The 20,008-nt window shown below is 46.5% G+C and overlaps 1 protein-coding gene across 2 annotated transcripts in view; it reads right to left on the reverse strand.

Moving 5' to 3' along the window:
* LRRC8C (leucine rich repeat containing 8 VRAC subunit C) overlaps nucleotides 1-17,364 on the reverse strand; it is a 38,361-nt gene extending 20,997 nt beyond the window's left edge. For both annotated transcript variants that reach the window (XM_058808436.1, XM_058808435.1), the window contains exons 1-2: nucleotides 17,299-17,364; nucleotides 2,396-2,537 (exon numbers count right to left, since the gene is read on the reverse strand). In XM_058808436.1, the coding sequence (XP_058664419.1) occupies nucleotides 2,396-2,533 (138 nt within the window). In that variant the 5' untranslated portion in view covers nucleotides 2,534-2,537; nucleotides 17,299-17,364. The remainder of the gene's footprint in view (nucleotides 1-2,395; nucleotides 2,538-17,298) is intronic.
* Nucleotides 17,365-20,008: the final 2,644 nt, after the last annotated feature.

The raw sequence follows: 20,008 nt of genomic DNA on the forward strand, positions 1-20,008 counted from the left end.
TCTTTTGAACTGATGTACAAACAATGGTGGCAGCACCAATGGGTAGCTGTCCTTGGAGCACCTCCAGCTGCCAGGCATTCCTCCACACAGCCTGCTACTTGTCCCCACAGGCTGCACTATTATTATTCTCAACAAGACTCTTGTTCTGCATGCCAAGAACTAGGCCACCCCTTTCCATCTACAGCTAGCTTTCCATAATTTGAATAAGAGGGCATTGACACAATTCAGAAAAAGGAGAAATGTGGGGAATGCTTCCAGAAAAGACCAGGGATCTCCTGCTCTGCTCTCCCCAGAGACAGACTGTCACTGCCAGGTGTATTCATCCTGGCTACATGATGTTCAGAGATAGCTTAGGCTTGACAGCAGCACAACTGCATTCATGTGGCTACACTCTCACACTGTGATGTCTTACCACACCAAAAACTGCTGACAAAGAGCTAATGTGACCTTATCTATGCAGGGACATTATTAATCTTCAGTCTTAATAAAGACAGATAAGGACAGTTCTTTGATGGCATTTGTGTGTGAAAGGACATAAATTTTATTTAGTTTCTCACACATACACATAGAGTCCTCATAGAATCATAAAATGATCTGGGTTGGAAGGGACCTTAAAGATAATCTACTATTCCAGGGATAGGGCATCCACAATTTCTCTGGGAACTTCAACCTGTTACACTGCCTCAACATCCTCACAGTGCAGAATTTCTTCCTAATAGCTAATCTAAACCTACCCTCTTTCAGCTAAAAGCTCTTACTCCCTGTCCTATGACTACATGCCCTTGTCCAAAGTCCCTGTCTATGAGGGGCTTCTGTAGGATGGGCTACACACCTGGGGGAAATGATCTAGCTCTGTTCTTGAGTCTGTCTATAAAAAAAACCAAAGAAGTTTTCTTAATCTGGGATGGTCATCCATGCTGACAAACTGAGGCCAAAGTGCCTTTGGTTTAATTTGGGATAACACTTCTGAGTTCAATGCAAGGGTCCCTACAGGTCTGAACTAAAATGCCAATCCATGTGAAAAACCAAGGAGCTCTCTTACTTGCCCTGAATGACCACCTGTGATTAGCCCAAACTAAGAACATATATGCAGTGCAGATGTACTCTTTGACATCATGGCTGTTGAAAGCACTAAACATAAGGTATCCAATGAGAGCTACCAAAATCAGATGATCCTTGATGATCCACCCTGGTGTAGGGAGATGCTGAGATAAGACCACACATGGTTTTTAACAGTATCAGTGCCACAACAAAAACTTCAAACACATCAAAAACTTCTGTAGTTAATTTATGTCTGTAAAGGGTCTGCTGTTGTGATATACACCCACAGTTACATCCTGGATTTATGTATCTCACAATAAGTTGGAATAACAAACCATTTGTCTATTATTTCAGTCTTTCCAAACACTATTTTCCAGTGTGCTTTCTCCAATCAAGCAGGTAAACTTAAAACAGGTAACTGATATAACAGATGATTTACTTTGTGGTTAAGCAAGCATCTACTAATGGAAAATTTAGCTATATAAAGAGATTTTTAAACGTGAATGTTGTATCAACTAAAAATAGTTGAGAATGGAGAATACAGGCCAAACTACAGTGGATTTAATGTGAAATTTGGGACATAGTATATCTAAATCCTAGGCCATGTAAGTGAGCAAATTCCTCTGAAATAAGAGCTCTGTCAGTGTGTCCCTTTAGCTCCATTTCAAAGTCATGCCATGAAATGTGAGATCCATGCTTGAACCAGTACTGTAACTTTATATTTTTGTAGAGTCATCCCAAACAGTATTTTTCATTTCTTTTCTGCTTTTGGCTCCTCAGCAAAATGTAACTAACAGTGACTGACAGTAATGTCAATTGTTTATGTGTAAGCATCCTCAGAGACATTTTGGAATGGAAGAGACATAATATTAGCCATGAGTGCCGTTAATAAAATCAGCACATTAATTTCAAATCTCTTAAAAGCATAATGACAGAAATAATGTTAACATCAGCCAAATAAAGAAAAACAGGAATTACAGAATTCCATTTTTTAAACTTTCAAACAGCAAAAATGGTAACAAAAAAGAACTGAAGTTGATAATCTGTTTTGTTATGCCAAACTGAGGTGAAAACAGTGATGCAGACACCAGCCAAACCAACAGCTCTTATCTTAGTTGGCACAGTTCCATTGACTCTATGCAAGTCTGCTGATTCACAGCTGCTAAAAGTCTGGTCTGTGTTATTTGATGTTGCTACTTAAACAGCTTTAATCCTGGGACCAGCACATTTTTGCTTTGTTCACAGTGAGCCCAAGAGAAAATCAAGATGGGACAGCATCCTTCCGAGGCCCTTACTCGTTTGCGGTGTTCTTTCAGCAGCCCAGGAGCAGGCAGGAGTCTGTGCCTGTGCTCACCTGCAAGGTGCAGCCGAAGACGCCGATCATCAGCATGGCCACCGAGAGGTAGTCGGTGAACACATCCCACCAGGGCTTCAGCACGCGGAACGCCGGCTGCTGCTCCGAGAACTGCCGGAACTCGGTCACGGGAATCATCCTCCTGCAAAACAGCACGGCCAGCTCAGCCCCTGCACATCACAGCCCTCACCCTGTGAGAGCAAGTGGAAGAGCCTCCTCTGAAAATGGAACCCCCAGACGTGGCACAGAAGCTCCCAGCTACTGACACCCCACCTCAGAAGAGGGATGCTCGTGCTGCCACCACACAGCTCCTGGAAGGGAGGAAGGGAGAGCTTGCAATGCCATCCATGCAGGCAGGCAAATCCCTCTCCCTGTTAACTCCAGCCATCTCTGATGGGTCAGTGAGGCCTTCTGCATCCTTGAAAATCAGCCCATTCTGTAGACAGAGATGTTCAGCATCACACACATTAGCTGTGATCTCAAAGGTCTGGCTGAAATGCTTGTCCTGCATTCAAACTTCACACACCTTTTTACCTGTCAAGTTTCACTCACTTCCATTTTATTCATAGTGGTTTCAGGAATGCTTTGAAATATTTTTGTGCATACTCACTGCAATTTTAAATCTACTATGTTTTGAATGCAAGTTCCTAAAGTGGTTTAGGTAACCAAAACTACAGCCAGATCAAGGGCTTTATCTTCACCTCAGATGTGCAGGCTTACATCATCATGTCCTCTGAAAAATCAGCTAACACATGAGCATGTACAGGCAAAGCAACTGATACTAAAGCCTACGGCATACTGTGTAACTGAATCCCTGAGACGAAACCAGTACTGAAACTCCTTAGTAAGTTACAGTGGAAAGATAAATTCAGATGGGAATGTAACAAAAATACTCCCAAGGACAATTAATGAAATTTGTCCATTAACTAACATCATAAATGCTCATCACAATCAGTTCATATCACAGTAACACTGGAAGTCTATAATCCTGATTCAGCTGCACACTGGGACCCATTAATGTGGGTTTGGTGACGTCCATTTCTGTGCAGGCTTAGTGATAAGCACACACTTGCTGAGAGGCTGCTCAGGAACTTATTGGATTCAGTTCATTCAGAGCCAGGGAACAGGAAGGGAATGCTTCAAGCCTTAATGGCTGCAATCATTGCAAGGGTACAGCCATCCTAAGGATTTAGAACTGACCCCCACTAACTGGCCATACACATGTGGAAGGATGTTCCCTTTGGCACCTTCTCAGGGACTGCTCTGTCTCTGCCTGCCCATCTGGTCCTCAGGAGGTACTGCAGTCCCCAAAGGCATAAGGTGAAGTCTGTAAAAGGAACTTGTGGTCGTAGTTAGGCTGGGGCTTTGCAGCTGAGTAGCATAAAAACTTTTGTTTCTTGCACCCCTCTCCTCTTGCAACCCTTCTATGTCGCTTTAAGCACTACTTGGCCAGACAGGAGAATCCCCTCTCAGATTCCTGTCCTTCTAAAGTCTGTCCCCAGGACGCAGGCTGCAATGCCAGGTGACACCCACACACACCTCTTGCACAACTGGCAATCCTCAAGATGAAGGCAGGCTGTCCTCCATCCCACTTTCAAATTAACAGACCATCAGTGAAAATGATGGCAATGCAAGCCTGACACCACACAGCCAGGTCAGAGGCTTGGCAGCACCCTTGCCAACAGGCCTGAACTGCTGCAGTGCTGGAAGAGGAATGCAGCATTTGTTATCAAATGGCAGGCAGCCAGGGACCACAACTCTGCTTTTTGTGTGCTTGTCTTGCAAATGTTAGCAGGCATTTAAGGGAAGATATACTTCTCCAGCAGAGAAAAGCTGGCACGGCTGCTGGGACAAACCTTTGTTGCCTTTCACTCTTCTTTTATAAATACTGGTGGCAAAAGTGGATCTCATTAATTAGAAGTGCTCCATGTAGCTTTAAGTACATGCCCAGCACTCTTTCAGCTGCTGGCAGCTCCCAGTGGCATCTGAGCTGAAGAACATCATACACAATCTGTCTTCCATTCCATATGCATTTCACTGCCATTGGTAAGGAATTACCCCTCTCTTTTTCATTTCCACATAAAATGCAGGTGACTTGAGTAGCTGCTGGTAAGCTTGCTTTTTTTTTTTTTCAATCAAGCACTGAAAAACTTCGAAAATTCTCAAAGGAATCCACTAATACAAATGTTAGCTAAGCAGTTGCCATGCAACAGCCCTGCTCAAAGTTTTGTAACACATATACTACTGTTGGCTCAGTTTTGAGGCCAGCTGGCTGACTGAGTGGAATGCCATCAATACACCCAAGAATACCTATCAACAGATTGCTTTAAAACCACCACATTTTCTTCCCAGCCCTGCAATAATGGCTCAGGAGTGCTTTTTCATATTCTGATGGCACAGCCCCTAGAAATCCTATTTGCAAGGTGTTTTTTTCAAAAGGATAAACAATTTGAATGTCAGGTAAAGACAGAATTATGTTTCCTGCAGTGGAGATTCTTGATAAAACACAAGTGCTCACATGCACAGAAATGTGGGGAGACCCAGGAGTCACTGGTTAGACACCCAAGCAACTGTGGGTCTGAGCCATGGTGTTATGAAAGGTGAACTGAATCAGCACTGAATCAGGGCAGTGCCTGACAGCAGATGGGACTGGAAACTATCTTGCAAATTACTGTGCAGGGACAGCTTTCAGACCAAAAAATCCTTTGGCTGTTGTTTTTTATAGGTTTCACTATGTCTTTTTAGGGCTCTTTGTTGTATCATATATTTGCTTTATTTCTCCTAAGTGATGTGTGGGGAATTTAGATGAAGGCAGATAGGTTCTGATACCACAAGCACATGCTGCCCTGATCCCTTGTTCCCTTCAGAGGCTGTTGTTTGCATAGCATGACTCCTCATTAGCAGAGTGCACATCCTTTACCCCCATTAATGGGCCAAGCAGAGGCAGAGCTGCACACACAAAGGCCCCCTAGAAAACCATCTCTGGGGGTGGAAGGTGATGTCCAGCACCAACATCAAACTCTGTCTGCCACTAATGTATTCCTTTACTGCTAAAAAAGAAAACAAACATCACTGAATGATGATAGTAGTACTGCACATAAAATAACAGTAAATAAACCAACAACATCTACTGACAGATGATTTTTTAGCTTTGGGGAAAAAAGATATTTGCAGAAACTTTAAATGGCACTTGAACATGACGAAATAGGAAAACCATTTTCCAACACTCACTGGAGGAACCCTATTGCTTCTCCCCTTGCTGTATTAAGAATCAAGGAAAATGCTGGAAAGAATTGCAGAGCAGCCTAGGCTAACCAGCACTGCTGACATCTGCACGCAGAACAAAATGACACCAAGTCACTTTTCATTTATCTCCCACTTCCCTCTAGCTTTTTTTTTCATTCTGGCTTCTCCAGGGATGGAAAGGACAACTATCAGCAGCAACTCAGACCTCAGAAAAGACACAGCAGGTCCCCCCGGCACACAGCAATCCTGAAAATCCCTCCTGGCCATGTCCAAAGCCCAGGTCTTTCCCACTGCTACACCCAAAGGTGCACCACTACCAGACTCCTTTATAATCACACACAAACCAGGTCTGCACAAAATAAAAGGATTTAGTCAACCATCAATTTGAACAAATCAAGGGATGCTAAAAAGTCACACTGCAGCCCAAGTCACAGCACACCATTTACTCTGGGACAGCACACCATGCACTGAAGTTTCTTATCTCTCCTTGTAACAAGGAGATAAAAGACAAGGAGTTCAACATTTCAGCTGGTTGAACATTTCAGACTAAGACTGCATTACTAATTTGTGTTCACTCACATTCAACATATTATTTAATTGCACTGTACATTGTAGCTGAAATGTGGCATCTAACTTATCAAAAAGTATTATTCTAACCTACTTTAGTAAATACTAGAGCTCTAGATATTGGAAATTCTTTTCAATTAAAACCAGAATATGTTCTTTTTTTTCTCTTGCATTTTAAATAATCCTCAGACCCTAGAGAAAATAAAATGGTACATGAGATAAATCATCTGCTATTCAGCTACCAGAAGGAAATAAAAAAGGAACTTGGATTAAAAAACAGTTAAGCAGTGCCGTAGAACAGAGCTGTGGGTTCACCAGATTAAATAAAAATAATAATAATAAAAACCAAACAGGAAGAAAAAAGTAACAAAAATCCCAAAACAAACAAAAGAAAAAAAAAAACAGAAGAACACTGGGAGATAAATCAGTAGTGATTCTTATTTTAAAATTTTTAAGAAATGTAGAAAACTTGGTGAGTGAAAATGAATATGTCATAACAACATTAAATACCTGAATCCAGGCACAAGTGTGATACCTACTCTATCAGAAAACCCAACTACAGGAATCAGCTAATGCACAGGAGACTGGGGGCAAGACACAACAAATTGATGTGACCTAAAAGAGCCAAGGAGAATAAATAGATCCAAGTCACAGACAAAAGTATTGGAACCAAATTAGACTTAATAAACCAACAGACTGAATCAAAGGCTGATTGTGAAGCGCTGCAGCGCGGAGCAAACCGGCCTCTCAGCAGTTGGTTTATATCTGAGGGAATACAGGAAAGCAGTGAGGACAATTTGGGAGTAAGGATGGCTCTTGCCAAAGAGAAAACCGGGGCACCGGGCAATCCGCGTGGTGTCCGCTGCAGAGTGAAAGGAAACCAATGCACGAACCTCCTGCCCACGGGGGCTCTGGGGGCCTGACTGCCACCAGCCAGCCTGACTGCCACCAAACAGCCCCACTGCCACCAACCAGCCCCACTGCCACCAACCAGCCCCACAGCCACCAGCCAGCCCCACTGCCCCCAGCCAGCCCCACTGCCCCCAGCCTGACTGCCACCAGCCAGCCCCACTGCCACCAACCAGCCCCACTGCCACCAGCCTGACTGCCACCAACCAGCCCCACTGCCACCAACCAGCCCTGCTGCCACCAACCAGCCCTGCTGCCACCAAACAGCCCCACTGCCACCAGCCTGACTGCCACCAACCAGCCCCGCTGCCACCAAACAGCCCCGCTGCCATCAGCCAGCCCCACTGCCACCAGCCTGACTGCCACCAACCAGCCCCACTGCCCCCAGCCCCACTGCCACCAACCAGCCCCACTGCCACCAGCCTGCTCGGCTGCCACCAACCAGCCCCACTGCCACCATCCTGACGGCCACCAGCCAGCCCCACTGCCACCAACCAGCCCCGCTTCCACCAACCAGCCTGGCTGCCACCAGCCCCAGCAGCCCAAGGGACCGCAGTGCCCCGGCTGGCACAGTTCACTGTCACAGCATGGAGGACAAGCCCTGGGGACAAGCCCTGGCGCTGCCTTAGTGCTGCAGGTCGGCACTGTGAGCCGTGAGCTGCCCGGCTCAGCACGGTTCGTGCCCACCGAGTGCTGTGCCCTGCCCTGGCACACAAGGGACCCGGTCAGAGGCAGGACACACCGTGCCGGATGGACAAATACAGGGGGACACGGAAATGACACGCCCCCTCATTAGGCTGCATTCAGCTTGTGTCCTGAGAGACTCTCCCAAAGCAAAAACATTAATGCACAGGAAACAGCCCCTCTGGGACAAGCCTGAACAAAGCTGCCTTTGGCCTGCAGCACCTTCCAGGCCCCAGCTCTCGCTAGGTGACTCTGGCTATTTTTAAGCAGATTCTCACAGAGTCGCTTCATTCATTTCAGGGAGCGGTTTGGAGCAGCCCTCAGGAGAATTCAAGAGTCACGCTGCTGGGAGAGCCGCACCACCAGGGACACCAGTGACACCAGTCTGTGCCACTCCCACTGCCCCACCCAGGCTCTCAAGGCACAGCCTGTAGAGACACGGCAATTAGGAGCAGCACAGGGAGCAAAACAAAGCGAGTAACTGGGAGGCTGTGCCTTAGTCCCAGCCAGGCAGGTCTGACAGCAGAGTTCCTCACTGAGGCACAGCCCCAGCAGCTCCCCACCATGACGATGCTTGGCCTGTCTGCACCGTGCTGCCAGAGCTGCTCCTCACCCCTCCCTAGGCACTGCTCGGTGTCACCCCATGGGTGACAGACAGCTGCCAGCCCATGCCCTGGCCATGGCCTCCCCGCCCAGCAAAGCCCAAGAGCCTGTCTGTGTGCCCTGCTGAGCCTCACGGGACAGACAAGTGCAGTCACTGCTGCTTCGTGTGCTCAGGCAGGAGACCAGCATTGCCAGGGCTGTGTTTGCCATGCTACAGGTGTTACTCACCTCAAGTCAAGCCCTTGGCCATTCTGTCCTTCCACCAGTGGTTACTCAATCACATCACATGCCTTGAAGCAACCAGTGTCACCCATTGCTTGTTTTGGGGGAACAGCCAAAGCTGTGCACCAGAACTGGGGCACTATCATCCTGGATGTCAGACAGGCAACTATCATCCAGAAAGTGCTGGTATGGCAAGGGCAGGGTATGAATTACACACCAGAGGGAAAAAGGAAAAGGAACATAGCTGGAGGAGAAAGAAATAGTGATATTGGCAGCTGGGAAGCACAAAAAGTTAGGGGGAATTCTTAAGCTGACTAGAAAAGATGTTTAAATTATTAGCCTGCTGACATTTAACCTCATTTCCCTGACATCCCACCAATCCTCCTCAGATGCAGGATCAGCATCACCATCTTCCAAGAGTGGCACAGAGTTCAATCAAGCCCCAGGTAGCAGAGGAACAGCTGTGATCCCCACTAGGGAAGGAGCTTGCTTTCTGGCATGAGGAGCCTTGGGCTGGAGGCTGCAGGACCACAACTGCAGCCCAGCTGAGTATAACAGAAGGGCCAAAGCTCAGATGTCCTCAAGAGCCAATTCAGACTGGCACTGCTTGGTCTTTCACATCAGAGATCTACTGAAAGGAGAAAATGCTAGGCCAGTGCTGCTCTCCTGGCTGTTTTAAACATACTTCATGTTAGGGTGAATTATGAAATGCCTTTTGGGAATAGTGCTGCAAGATCTCTGCGTTGGTTCCCATACATGATTTACTGCACATCCATCTTCATTAAAGGAACAGAGCACAGCTCATATTTAACACAAAACAAGCTTGTGACCTGGCAGCAGGGACTCAGCAGAGCCCAAGGGCTGTGGGCCATGTGTGCAGGGGCCAGAGGGTTTTTACACAGGACAAGGCATTGCACACTCCAAACCCCTCATCCTTCATTGTAAACATTTGTTACTCTACACAAATACCATAAAGTCACTTTTCAAGTGTTTTGTGCTGTTTGGCCTCAGCTGCCATGGGCCAGGAGGTGAAGTTAAGCTGGAGTGCTTCTCAGCACAGGGCCTGAGGCTGCACTGAGAAGCAGAATTTTGCATTCCTATTTTACCTGCTTTGGAACTGCACACCAAGACAGTTAAACAAGCATGAGTAAGGGAGTTTTGCAGTCAGGTTGATGGTGATGTATTCCCAAAGAGGATATTTAAACAAAATCACTGGTCTGTGCAGAGCCCCAGGGCTTAGGGCAACAATCTCCTCTAGACAGTTGATAGACAGCCTGGCGTGAAAATGGCTTGGTGCTATCATCAGTCATATATTCTGCTGAATATAACTTTGCTAAATTTGTATTTTTTGGTGGGACTGAGTGCCCAAAACAACTGTAAGGAAAAACCTGTGTAATTTAACACAGAATTTGAACAAAGATCTAGCCAGCAATTGTTCCATTCTAGAAACCATTCTAGAAACAAGCTTAGGAAAACAAATTGGATGTGAACCCTACAAAAATTGTGGTCTTTGTATTTAAAACTTTTCAGATCACCCATGCCCCAAAATTTGACCTGTCTATTGGGAACACAGTGTGAACAGCTGCCTACAGCTGGCTAATTTAAAAACCTTTGGAAACTGTGGGTTTGTGTCCTTTGATGTTAGCACATGAACACTTCATTTTCAGCGTGTGCCCAGAAACCCCTCACAGCTCCTGGCACTGCCCGTGCTGGCACCACAGATGACAGATTAAGAACCTGCTTCATTTCATCACCTAACCAGGACTAAAAGTAGATGCAGGGACAAGACACCAAGCCAGGGAAACTACGATTAGACAAAGGGGCGAATAGGATGATAAGGACTGGAATTAGTAACTCCTAATTCCCAAGAGGTTTATGTTCCCTTCTTATCTGTGTATTCTCACACACATTGTACATGCAGTGAAATAATGTGTTATCTACCCTGACATTCAGTTTTAGTAATTATTTTGCTACATGTTTGCACTGACCAAAATATCCAGCATTTTGGTAAGTGTAGGTGCTTGGTCAGTTCCCATGTAACATACAATAAAACCTCTGCTACTGACTTCTTGTGTTTGCAGCATTTCAGAAGACCAGTTTCCCTGCTAGGTTTTATTGCCATTGGTGTTTCCTGTAATATAAAATTCAATTTTAAAAATAATTTTTGAAAAGGCATAAACTTTTTGGCTGGAAAAACAACTTTGAACACTGGCTTGTGTTGCCACTGTTTGAAACATGATGGCTCCATTTTGTTCCGCTGACTGCAATGGAGATTTTCATGGGAAGACGTAGCATCACTCTCCAGTAAGAAGTACAAACAAATGATGCCGTTTCTTAAACATAAATCCCATGTAAAGGAACTGGAAAGACATTAAAAACAAACCATTTGCATCCAAACAGTTATTTTTAACAGCCCATGAGTTTACAGTATTTTCAAACAAATCCATGTCCTTGTGGCTGAAGCTGGTGAGGAAATGTGACCTGGAGGAACAACAAAGAGTCAGGAGCCCCCAGTGGGACATGGACATGGACAGCTTGTGCACACCACATCAACCCACCATGCCACCACCTCTAGCTGCAAAACAGAAAGGTATCCACCTTCTTTAGTACCCTTGGTGGGAAATATGAATGAATAGTACTACAAAATCATAACATAGCTTTTTTCAGTTTTCTGCAATGCCTGAATCCAAACTGACAGCATTGTCAGAACTCCCCTACAAAGGCACTGAAGTGAATTTGATTTCATACTACACATTACCAAAATTAAAGGTCACAGTTGGTACTAGTTTACCAATCTGGAGAACAGACAAAATACAATTAGCTCACAGAAGACATTATTCAAATACCCATAGTTTGGTGGTTCTACAAAACACGTGTCCCCTGTGTGACAGCTGTTCAGAGTAGGGAAGGGGTTTCATTTTCATTTTCCCCAGCTGACTGGGGACAGCTAGGCTGTGCCACCTGAACTCCAGCAAGGTCCCATCCAACAGCTGGAAAGCTGTGTTCCTTTATGTCAGCTGCCAGAACCGAGCTCCCCCAGAGCTGCACCTCTGCAGGACCACAACCGTGGGCAAGATGCCAACGGGGGATTTAGTGCTGGAGAGAACTGGAAAGGGTGTAACTTCCAGAAGCATGCTGAATACCTTGCCCACTCCTTTCCCTCCAAGCTCCTGAGGCCCACACTGCAAACATCCAGTCAGGTTTCCGCTGCCCTCCTGCCTGACAGCCAGGAGAGAGCGTGGGGGCATTCAGAGGCAGCAGCAAATGCCCCTGCTCTGCTCTTGGTACCATCTGCTGTGGCAGTGGAAGCTCAGAGACCCGAACCCAGAACTCAGAGGAGACACAAGAGTTGTAAAAAGAAGATATGAAGAGGAAGTGACTTTAATAAACTGCATTTCAAAATATATGTTGCAATTTCCACCTACATATACAGCAAGTGCTGCTTTGGCAATGAATCCCAGACAATAACCTTGTTGTTAGTTCCAACTGAGTCATAGCACTTTTTCATGTATTACACACCAAAAAGACTTCCTATTGTCAGCAGCTCTTTGACTTCAGCTTGGTTGGACTAAAGACAAAAAAATGTTCAATGCAAGATTCTGCCAGATAAAGTCTCAGTGAAATCAACAGGAGTTCTTTCCATACCAAGCACATGGGCCTGTGTGGAGCCTTGGCTTTGCTGAGCTATTTCTTCAAATCTAAAGAGAAGTACACTCCACACATTTCCACGTCAAAGACTACTTCAAAGGCAATACTTACCATTTTTCAGCTCTGGAAATAACATTCTTTGTTTATCAGGGCTATCACTCAAGATGCCTGCTCTCTTTCCAGAGCTGCAAAATGGTTTTAATGTGAGTAAAAGCTTTTAACAGCAAACCAAAGCAGCAAGCAAGTAACAATCCAGTAAGTGATATTTTCGTATTCCTGAAATAAATCTAAACAATTGAGACAAATCTAAGCAATAAAATCACATCAAGTTTTAACCAAAGTTATACCAGGTTTTCCACAAACACTATCTAACATACTCAGATAATGAAGACAGAAACAATGCTGTTAAAATGTCTCAGAACAGACAATAGTACACAAATCAGTGCCGTTCCTCATCCAAAAAATAGGTGCCTGAGGCTAATACAAGTGCTCATATTTAAAAATGTTCAGCTGATATAATTAAAAATTAATTCCTAATTGGGACAGGAAGCACAAAAGGTCCATTCTGAGTCTTAAGCAGCTCAATCATCTGACAAGTTAGTTAAAAACATTTTATGCAGTGAGTGAGCCAAAAACATTAAAGAATTCGTCTTTTCATTATTTGGGAGACTTTTTCAAATAATCTTTTTTGCTCCTACTTGCCTGCAACGCAAAAGAACTTTATAAAACTTAATGATAGTCTCATAAAACATGGATCCCAAAACACCTTGATAAACATAAAGGTATTCTCAGCCTGAAGCAGTTGGTGGATTTTCTTCCTCCAAATCATCCTTTGTTACAAAAATCCCTGACAATAAAAATAAACTTATGGTCTCATCCATATCCCTGAAAGAATAAGAAAGACTAAAATAGATAAATTAAAGCACATAAATTGCACGTGATCTACACCCGCTCAAAGAGATACACTAGTAACTACAGAATCAGAATTGGTATTCACATAGGATGACTTTTAAAGATCATGAACTGGAAAACCAGGACTATTTTCTCTACTGGACCTTTTCAGGACAGTGTCCATCCATAGACCACCAAAGGGGGATTAGCTGCAACCTCATTCCACCAAAAAGTCTGTTGCTGCATAAAACAGAAAAAAATGCAGTTTCCACCAAGCCTAAACTGTGAGATAAAAGCAGTTGCTAGAGGGGATTCTGACAACACTACAGCAGGTGTGCAAGTCTTTGAAATTATGTCATCATGGTTAAATGACTGCAAAGAGCAAATACTCTTTTTAATCACATTACACTTAAAAAGGGGCTTTTCCGAGAATACTGTCTGTGAACACTGGTGAAAACTATCTACCCCTGAGACAGCTCATCAAACATTCACATCAGCTGGAAAATGTGATCTATAATGGTCCTTACTCAGAGCACCAAACCCTCTGGCAGCAACCTGCACTTCTGAGCTGTTGCATTCTGCTGTAAATGGCACAAGTATCAGGATCTTACACTGCTGCACGCTCAGGGCAGGGCTTGACCTGTGCTCTGCTTCACCATATGCTCCAGAGCAAGCAATTAGTCCAAACTCCCACCTTCCTTTCAGTGATAAGTAAATAAAATTGGAAATGTTCTCAGCTGGCAGTCTTACTGTAGGGTTGTTGAATTTAGGTTATTTCATCAATAGAAAGTCACTATGTACTATTGCCACCAAAGGGAGATGTGAGCTAGCATCTCCATTTTCAGCACATGGTAGGTCAACCCAGGATGAGAAGTTGGTATAAAAGGCTGTATTCTGCTCATCTGGAAGTCAATGGAAAAGTTAAAAGTTTACTTTGACAGAGAGAAATGGATTTTTAATACTGTGGTACAGAACCAAATATTTTTACATGTTCTGGTTCAAATTCAGTGGAACTTTATACACTCATCATAACAGCGCATTAGCAACTTGCCCTGGAGAACGATGCCATCCTGTGCTGCAGGAGGGGCCTTTGTTTCACTTTAAAACCAAGAAAAAACATACATCCTTATGGCATCTTTGTTTGGGAGAATCCTGCCATCCTTAAGGCAGAATTCTCCCAAACAAGTGGGAAATGTGCAAAGCACACGCATGGCATTATCCTACCTTTTAAGAATCCGACCAGATCAAACACCAGATTGTAAATTAATCCTTCAAGGGAGAAAGGGACTGTACAGAAACTCTGTACTGGAAAAATTCTGAACAAACCCTCATCCTGGTCCAAACCTACAACTCTCTGAATGACACAGTTGTAAAGTTTATGCTGTGTCTGATTAGTTGCATGTGCCAGGCACTGAAATGCAGAATGAATACAGCGACAGAAAGCTCACCTAGGGTCTGACAGCTGAAAGACAGCTCTAACACACTTTGCCTGCCTGGGGATGGGAAGGCAGAAGGGCCTGCCCTGTGTTATGAATGAAAGCAGTGGAACAAATGACATAATCACATGTGGCCAAGAGGCTGAATCAAACCTAGTATCTTTCTAACCAGAAAGAGGTCCTAGAAACACAAACCCAACAGAGTCACTGCACTATAGCTTGAATCTGCAACAGAGTCTTGTTGCACAAAATCCATGGGTGAACAGCTCAAGGATGAAGAAGAGAGTAAAGTTGCCATTGTGTTGAGCATGTGAAATCCAACACTTGTTAACAGTTCTTTGACAAATTATTTTGGAAGGCGAATGTCTTCTTTGACTTATTAAGAAAGGCTTTAAACTATTTAGAAGGTTTCTTTTTCCTGAGGTCACTTGTTTCATTTTCTGTGTTTTCTTTACTATACAACCAGCCCTCCCCTGCCCTTCACAACTCTGACAATGAGGACAGCATCTTTCTACCAGGTTTCCTTAAAGAGGAAAAAACTATAAAATTGAACTCTAGCTCCTGTTATTGTGAATTGTTTGGACGGCAACAGAGGTTTTTTTTTTTTTTACTTCCCAGAGCTCTCAGAAAGCCTTGGGTTGGGAAGTGCCTTTCTGGCCGTGAATATGGCCCACTTCAAGCAGTCGCAGCTGAGGTCAGTGGACAATCAGGGGAACTGCTCCTCCCAGCACCGTGACCCAGTCCATTATTCTGGGAGTCCCCGTGCTGTCCCTCGGGCCCTGAGGCCACCTGAGCATTGTTCAAGGCTCCGGCCTGCCCAGCCCGGATGCTGCCCCCCCTCCCGGTCACAGCTCCTTGCTGTGGGCCCCAGAAGCCAGATACCGAGGTGGGATGAGGCTGCCTCAGGAAATCAACTTCAACTGCGACAGGAACTGATTGCAAGACAGCACAAAGCACTGAGTGTGTGCTTGTAAGGAGAATTTAGCAGTCTCTGATTTAATTTTTCACTGGAATCCACCGTTAACCTTTTCCAATACTGGGCATACAAAGCAAACCGATTTTTAGCCTTTCCACCCGAAAGCTTATTTCTAAAACTGCTTACAAGAGTAAATAATAACAAATAAAACACACAGAATGTTATACTATGGCAAAACCTCTAGCGGGGCCTGTCAAGTATTCAGACTGGAAGAAAACAGCAGCACGGATGTCGCAAATTTAGCAAACTCAGAAAGTAGCTGGAAAAGGAAATGATTCACAAACCACAGGTGCTCAGCACCGGGCTGCTGTGCCCTGCTGGCAGCCCTGGGACACAGGCACTTGTGAGACAGCAGGAATACAAGGCCAGGTTAAAATTAGGGATCATCTCAGAACTGTGCTCAGCCCAGCTCTCCACGCTGATCTGCACCACAGGAGCAAACAGGTTTTTCCAGAAGAATAGTCAGCCCAGCAGCCCTCTTGACTGCTTTCATCATACCAAAAAGAAAAGTAAAAGCAGTTCAAATACACCCAGAGGCAGGAGGGGGGTGATGGGTGGAGAAGGTAAGATGCATAGTTGGTTGAATTAGGAAGGGAGATATTTAAATTCTTATTTATTTCCAATGTTGTCATGTTTTTGTCCACTGTCTTGCAAAGCAGTTTTCTGCCTGTACAATCTTTTCCAGCATCATTCAAACCTACAGTGCTTTGTGGGAGCAAACATTACGTGGTTGTCTTCAAACAGTGGTGCTAATACTGAATCTCTCGTCACAGGAAGTACTAACTCCAAAAGTAAAAAAAAAAAAAAAAAGAAATAATTAAAAAGCCAAACCATAACTGACATACTTACCTTAGCAATAGAAGTCCTTACTTTTAAACACTTAAACTCTCATGAAATTCAGGTAGGATACATTCAGTGGTCTTTCATAAGCGTCTCATTTTGCTTGGTCAACTCTTTCTAATGAACTGGACAAACTGCACTAGGTGAATAATCGGCAAAACTGCCCATCACTCTGCGACAAGGCAGAGCTGGTTTTAAGCCGATATAAAATCGAGCTTTTTTTTTTTTTTTTTTAATCCCTTCAAAAACGGAGATATCGAGGCCGGAGCAGCCCCCGGGGAAAGGACCGGCGGGCGCGGCTGGACCGCCGCCTCCCCGTCCTGCTCGCATCCTCCCCGTAATGCGGGCTGCTCTGGGGCTTATTATCGCGGAAAATGAGGCCGCGAGCTTTCCCCGAGCCCTTCTGCCCGAAGGCTTTCCCAAGCCGCCCGTCTCCACGGCGACCGTTTCCCACCAGAGCCCCTCGGCGGCCCCGCTCCCGGGAAGCCCCGCTTGGCTCCGGGCCGCCGCCGTGCCGGGAACCCCCGGGGCTGCCCCGCCCGGCCGGGGATGCGGTGGGATGGATGGGGCGTGGGGGGCTCCGCGGCCGCTCCTCCGCGGGAGAGGAGCCCACGGCGATCCCAGATAAAGTTTGGCTCCTCGGGCACTGCCCCGGTTCGGAAGCGGCACCGCCGGTGCCGCCGGCGGGCAAAGGCGGGCCCCGGCTGCCGCGGGCCGGGCCCGGCCCCGTCTCTTCTCCCCGCGGGGGCGCAGCGCCGAGCCCGGCGGGGCGGCTCCGTTCCCGCGCGGCCCCCCGGGGCCCCCTCCCCGTGGCGATGCCCCGTCCCCGGCGCGGGCAGCGGAGCGCCCCGGGAGAGGCAGCCGGGCGCGGCAGCGCTTACCTGGTGCTCGGCCGGGCGTGCGGCTCGGGATCACGGGCGGCAGCGGCCGGGCGGCACCGCGAACATCCCGCGGCGCGGTGCGGGGCTCAGTGCGGCGGGCAGGGCCGGGCCGGGAGGCCGCCCGCAGCCGCGCTCCGCCCGCCGCCGCTCCGCCCCCGCGGCCGCGGGGCCACGTCTCCGGTCTGACGCACGCGGCGGGTGCCGGGGGGCGCCGGTCGGGCCGTGCCCGGCAGCCCCGCGGGCCCGGCGGCGGCGCTGGGAGGGACGGCCGCGCTCCGCCCGCTGCCCCGGAGCCGCCCGTAACGGGAGCCGGGAGCCGCGGGTACCTCCGGGCGCGCCCGCCGCATCCCCGCCGGAGGAGCGGCGAGGCGGGGGCTGGGGGAGCGGCACGGACGGGCCGGGCCGGGGCTGCTCCATGGCCCGCACGGAGCGCGGTCGGTGCCGTGGGAAGCAGCGGCGGGCGGGGGAGCCGCGAGGCGCCGTCCCCGCGCGGGCGGGCGGGCGGCTTCGCGCCGCGTCGGGAGAATGACAGCACAAATTGTGATGGAAGGATCTGGACCTCAGCACGCAGGGCCGTGGAACGACTATAAAGAGACCAGGCTGTAAAGCGCCTGGGACTGCATTAACAATGGAATAGTGTCTCAGAGAGTGACAATTGGAAACACAAACTTCTGGCCCAGCAATTCAAAAAGCGCAGTCTGAAAACTGCTGCTGAAAGAAACCACATGTTTAAAGGGACTTCAGTCTAATATTTCCAGAAAGATTTACATCTCTGGCAGAGCAAAGAGACAGGACAAATTCTGCATCAGAGGGAAGTACTTGCCCTCCAATAACTTGCCCTTAACCTTAGGGGTAGTGTGTGTATCCCCCTCGGGACACTACAAATATGTAAACAAGGAAATACAAATATATAAGCCCACTGGGGAGGAGTTAATGAAAACAAACACAACATGATGCCTCACAGCTGTTTTGCTGCAAAAATATTAACTACATCAGAATGTGAACCAAAGGTCTGCCAGGGATAGCTGTGGGGAATTCTGACTTGGTGTACTTTGTGACCGTCTGCTACAGGGACTGCTGAGGGCAGACTCAGGTTCCTCATTTGGGAATCATCAATGTGATTTATAGCTGTGGGAGTTTGATTCCTCATTTGCCTGAAGTGTTTGCTTAAGTGCTTTGTTGTGCAGAGCTGCTTTTCTCAGCTGAAACCTCAAGGCTTTCTGAGGCACCTCAAGAAATGAGGGTCTGAGTGTGACAGGAGCTGGAAGAGGATGTCAGCACAGCTCCCTCACAGTCCTTCAGAGCTGCCAGCCTAAAACGTTTCAGCAATATTACACCATTACATAATTTTAAATGTTCCCCCCAATGCTTTTTGGGATACGGCTAAGAAATAAAACAGGACAAACGAGCAAGGTTTCCATACTGACAAAAGCACTGGGTTTCTTTTTCTGAGCTCAAGAAATAGTTATGGTGACTGCTGTGTTCATTTTATTGGTTTCTTTCCATTACTGTTAACTCCTGGCAGCAGCTTAGAGAATCCCTCCCTGTCCTGGATGGTTTCTTCTTTCAAACATTTGGAGGCAGTTGTTCCATTCACCCTTTCATCATTGCTTAGCTCATTTAATCTTTCCTCATAAGTCAGTCCCTCCTGTTACTTAAGTGCGGTGCTGCTTTTCCCTGAACTCCCTCTCAGTTGCTCGTTTATTTTACGGTGACATGGTGGCCAGTAATCCTGCCATTGTTAACGTTTCCTGTTGTGAACTTTGGGGTTATTTTTGTTCAGAGTTACTGCAGTACTTGGAGGACTGAGCTAAGCTTCCCCTGTGAAGAATAATTACAGGCAAGGTCACTGATACTGCAGCAGAAAACATGGTCCATGGATAAATATAGCTGCTGAGTTTGGAGATGGAGGCTTACTGCAGTTCTGGTGGAAGAAGGCCCAAAAATACACTTTGGTAGTAAACACGCAACTAGGGCTCCAAATACCTTTGCTCTAGTGGAAAAATTCTGCTGTCTGCAGAAAAATAATTTATTTGCAAATTCCTGCATTATTTTAAGACCATCTAGGCCAATGAAATCTGAAGTAACTTTGCAGTATTTCTTTTATTAAAATGGTAGGCAACAGTAACTGGATTCAACCATGTGTATGACTACAAGTTTTTGACATGCTTTGATTTCACTGTTGCCTCTTTTTCATTGACTCCAGAGGAATGTGGGACAGATCACATATGAAATGTCATTACTCAGTACATTTGCCTTTCACTGTCAATTGGCTTATTCTGTCATTCATAACTTAGAGGTTCTCAAAGTGTCATTGTTGCTACTGAGTGCTACCTTGCAGCACTTACACTGTGACAGAACCAGGGGCAGAGTTTGATTTGCACTCGAGTCAAAACTATCACAGACCAGCCTCCAAACTCAGTTAACACAGGGACAGATTGCACTGCCAGTGCTTACATTGCAGTTATCCTCTGTTCATGGAGCCATGGGCTGATTCTCACGTGTGATGCAGGTTCAGGATGCCTAATCCTGAAGTCCTGGCACCAACTGCCAGGATACAGCCCCCATCTTCTGCTGATTCCTGCTCAGAGTTCTGTGGAGTTTTTTCCCCCTTTCTAATCCCTTCATGATTTGAGGATGTACCCTGAAAAACCACAAAGCCATCCCATACACTGAAGTCTGGGGTCCCAAGAGCCACACTGAAGCTGGG

This window comes from Ammospiza caudacuta, chromosome 7, assembly GCF_027887145.1.
Source record: "Ammospiza caudacuta isolate bAmmCau1 chromosome 7, bAmmCau1.pri, whole genome shotgun sequence".
NCBI lineage: Eukaryota > Metazoa > Chordata > Aves > Passeriformes > Passerellidae > Ammospiza > Ammospiza caudacuta.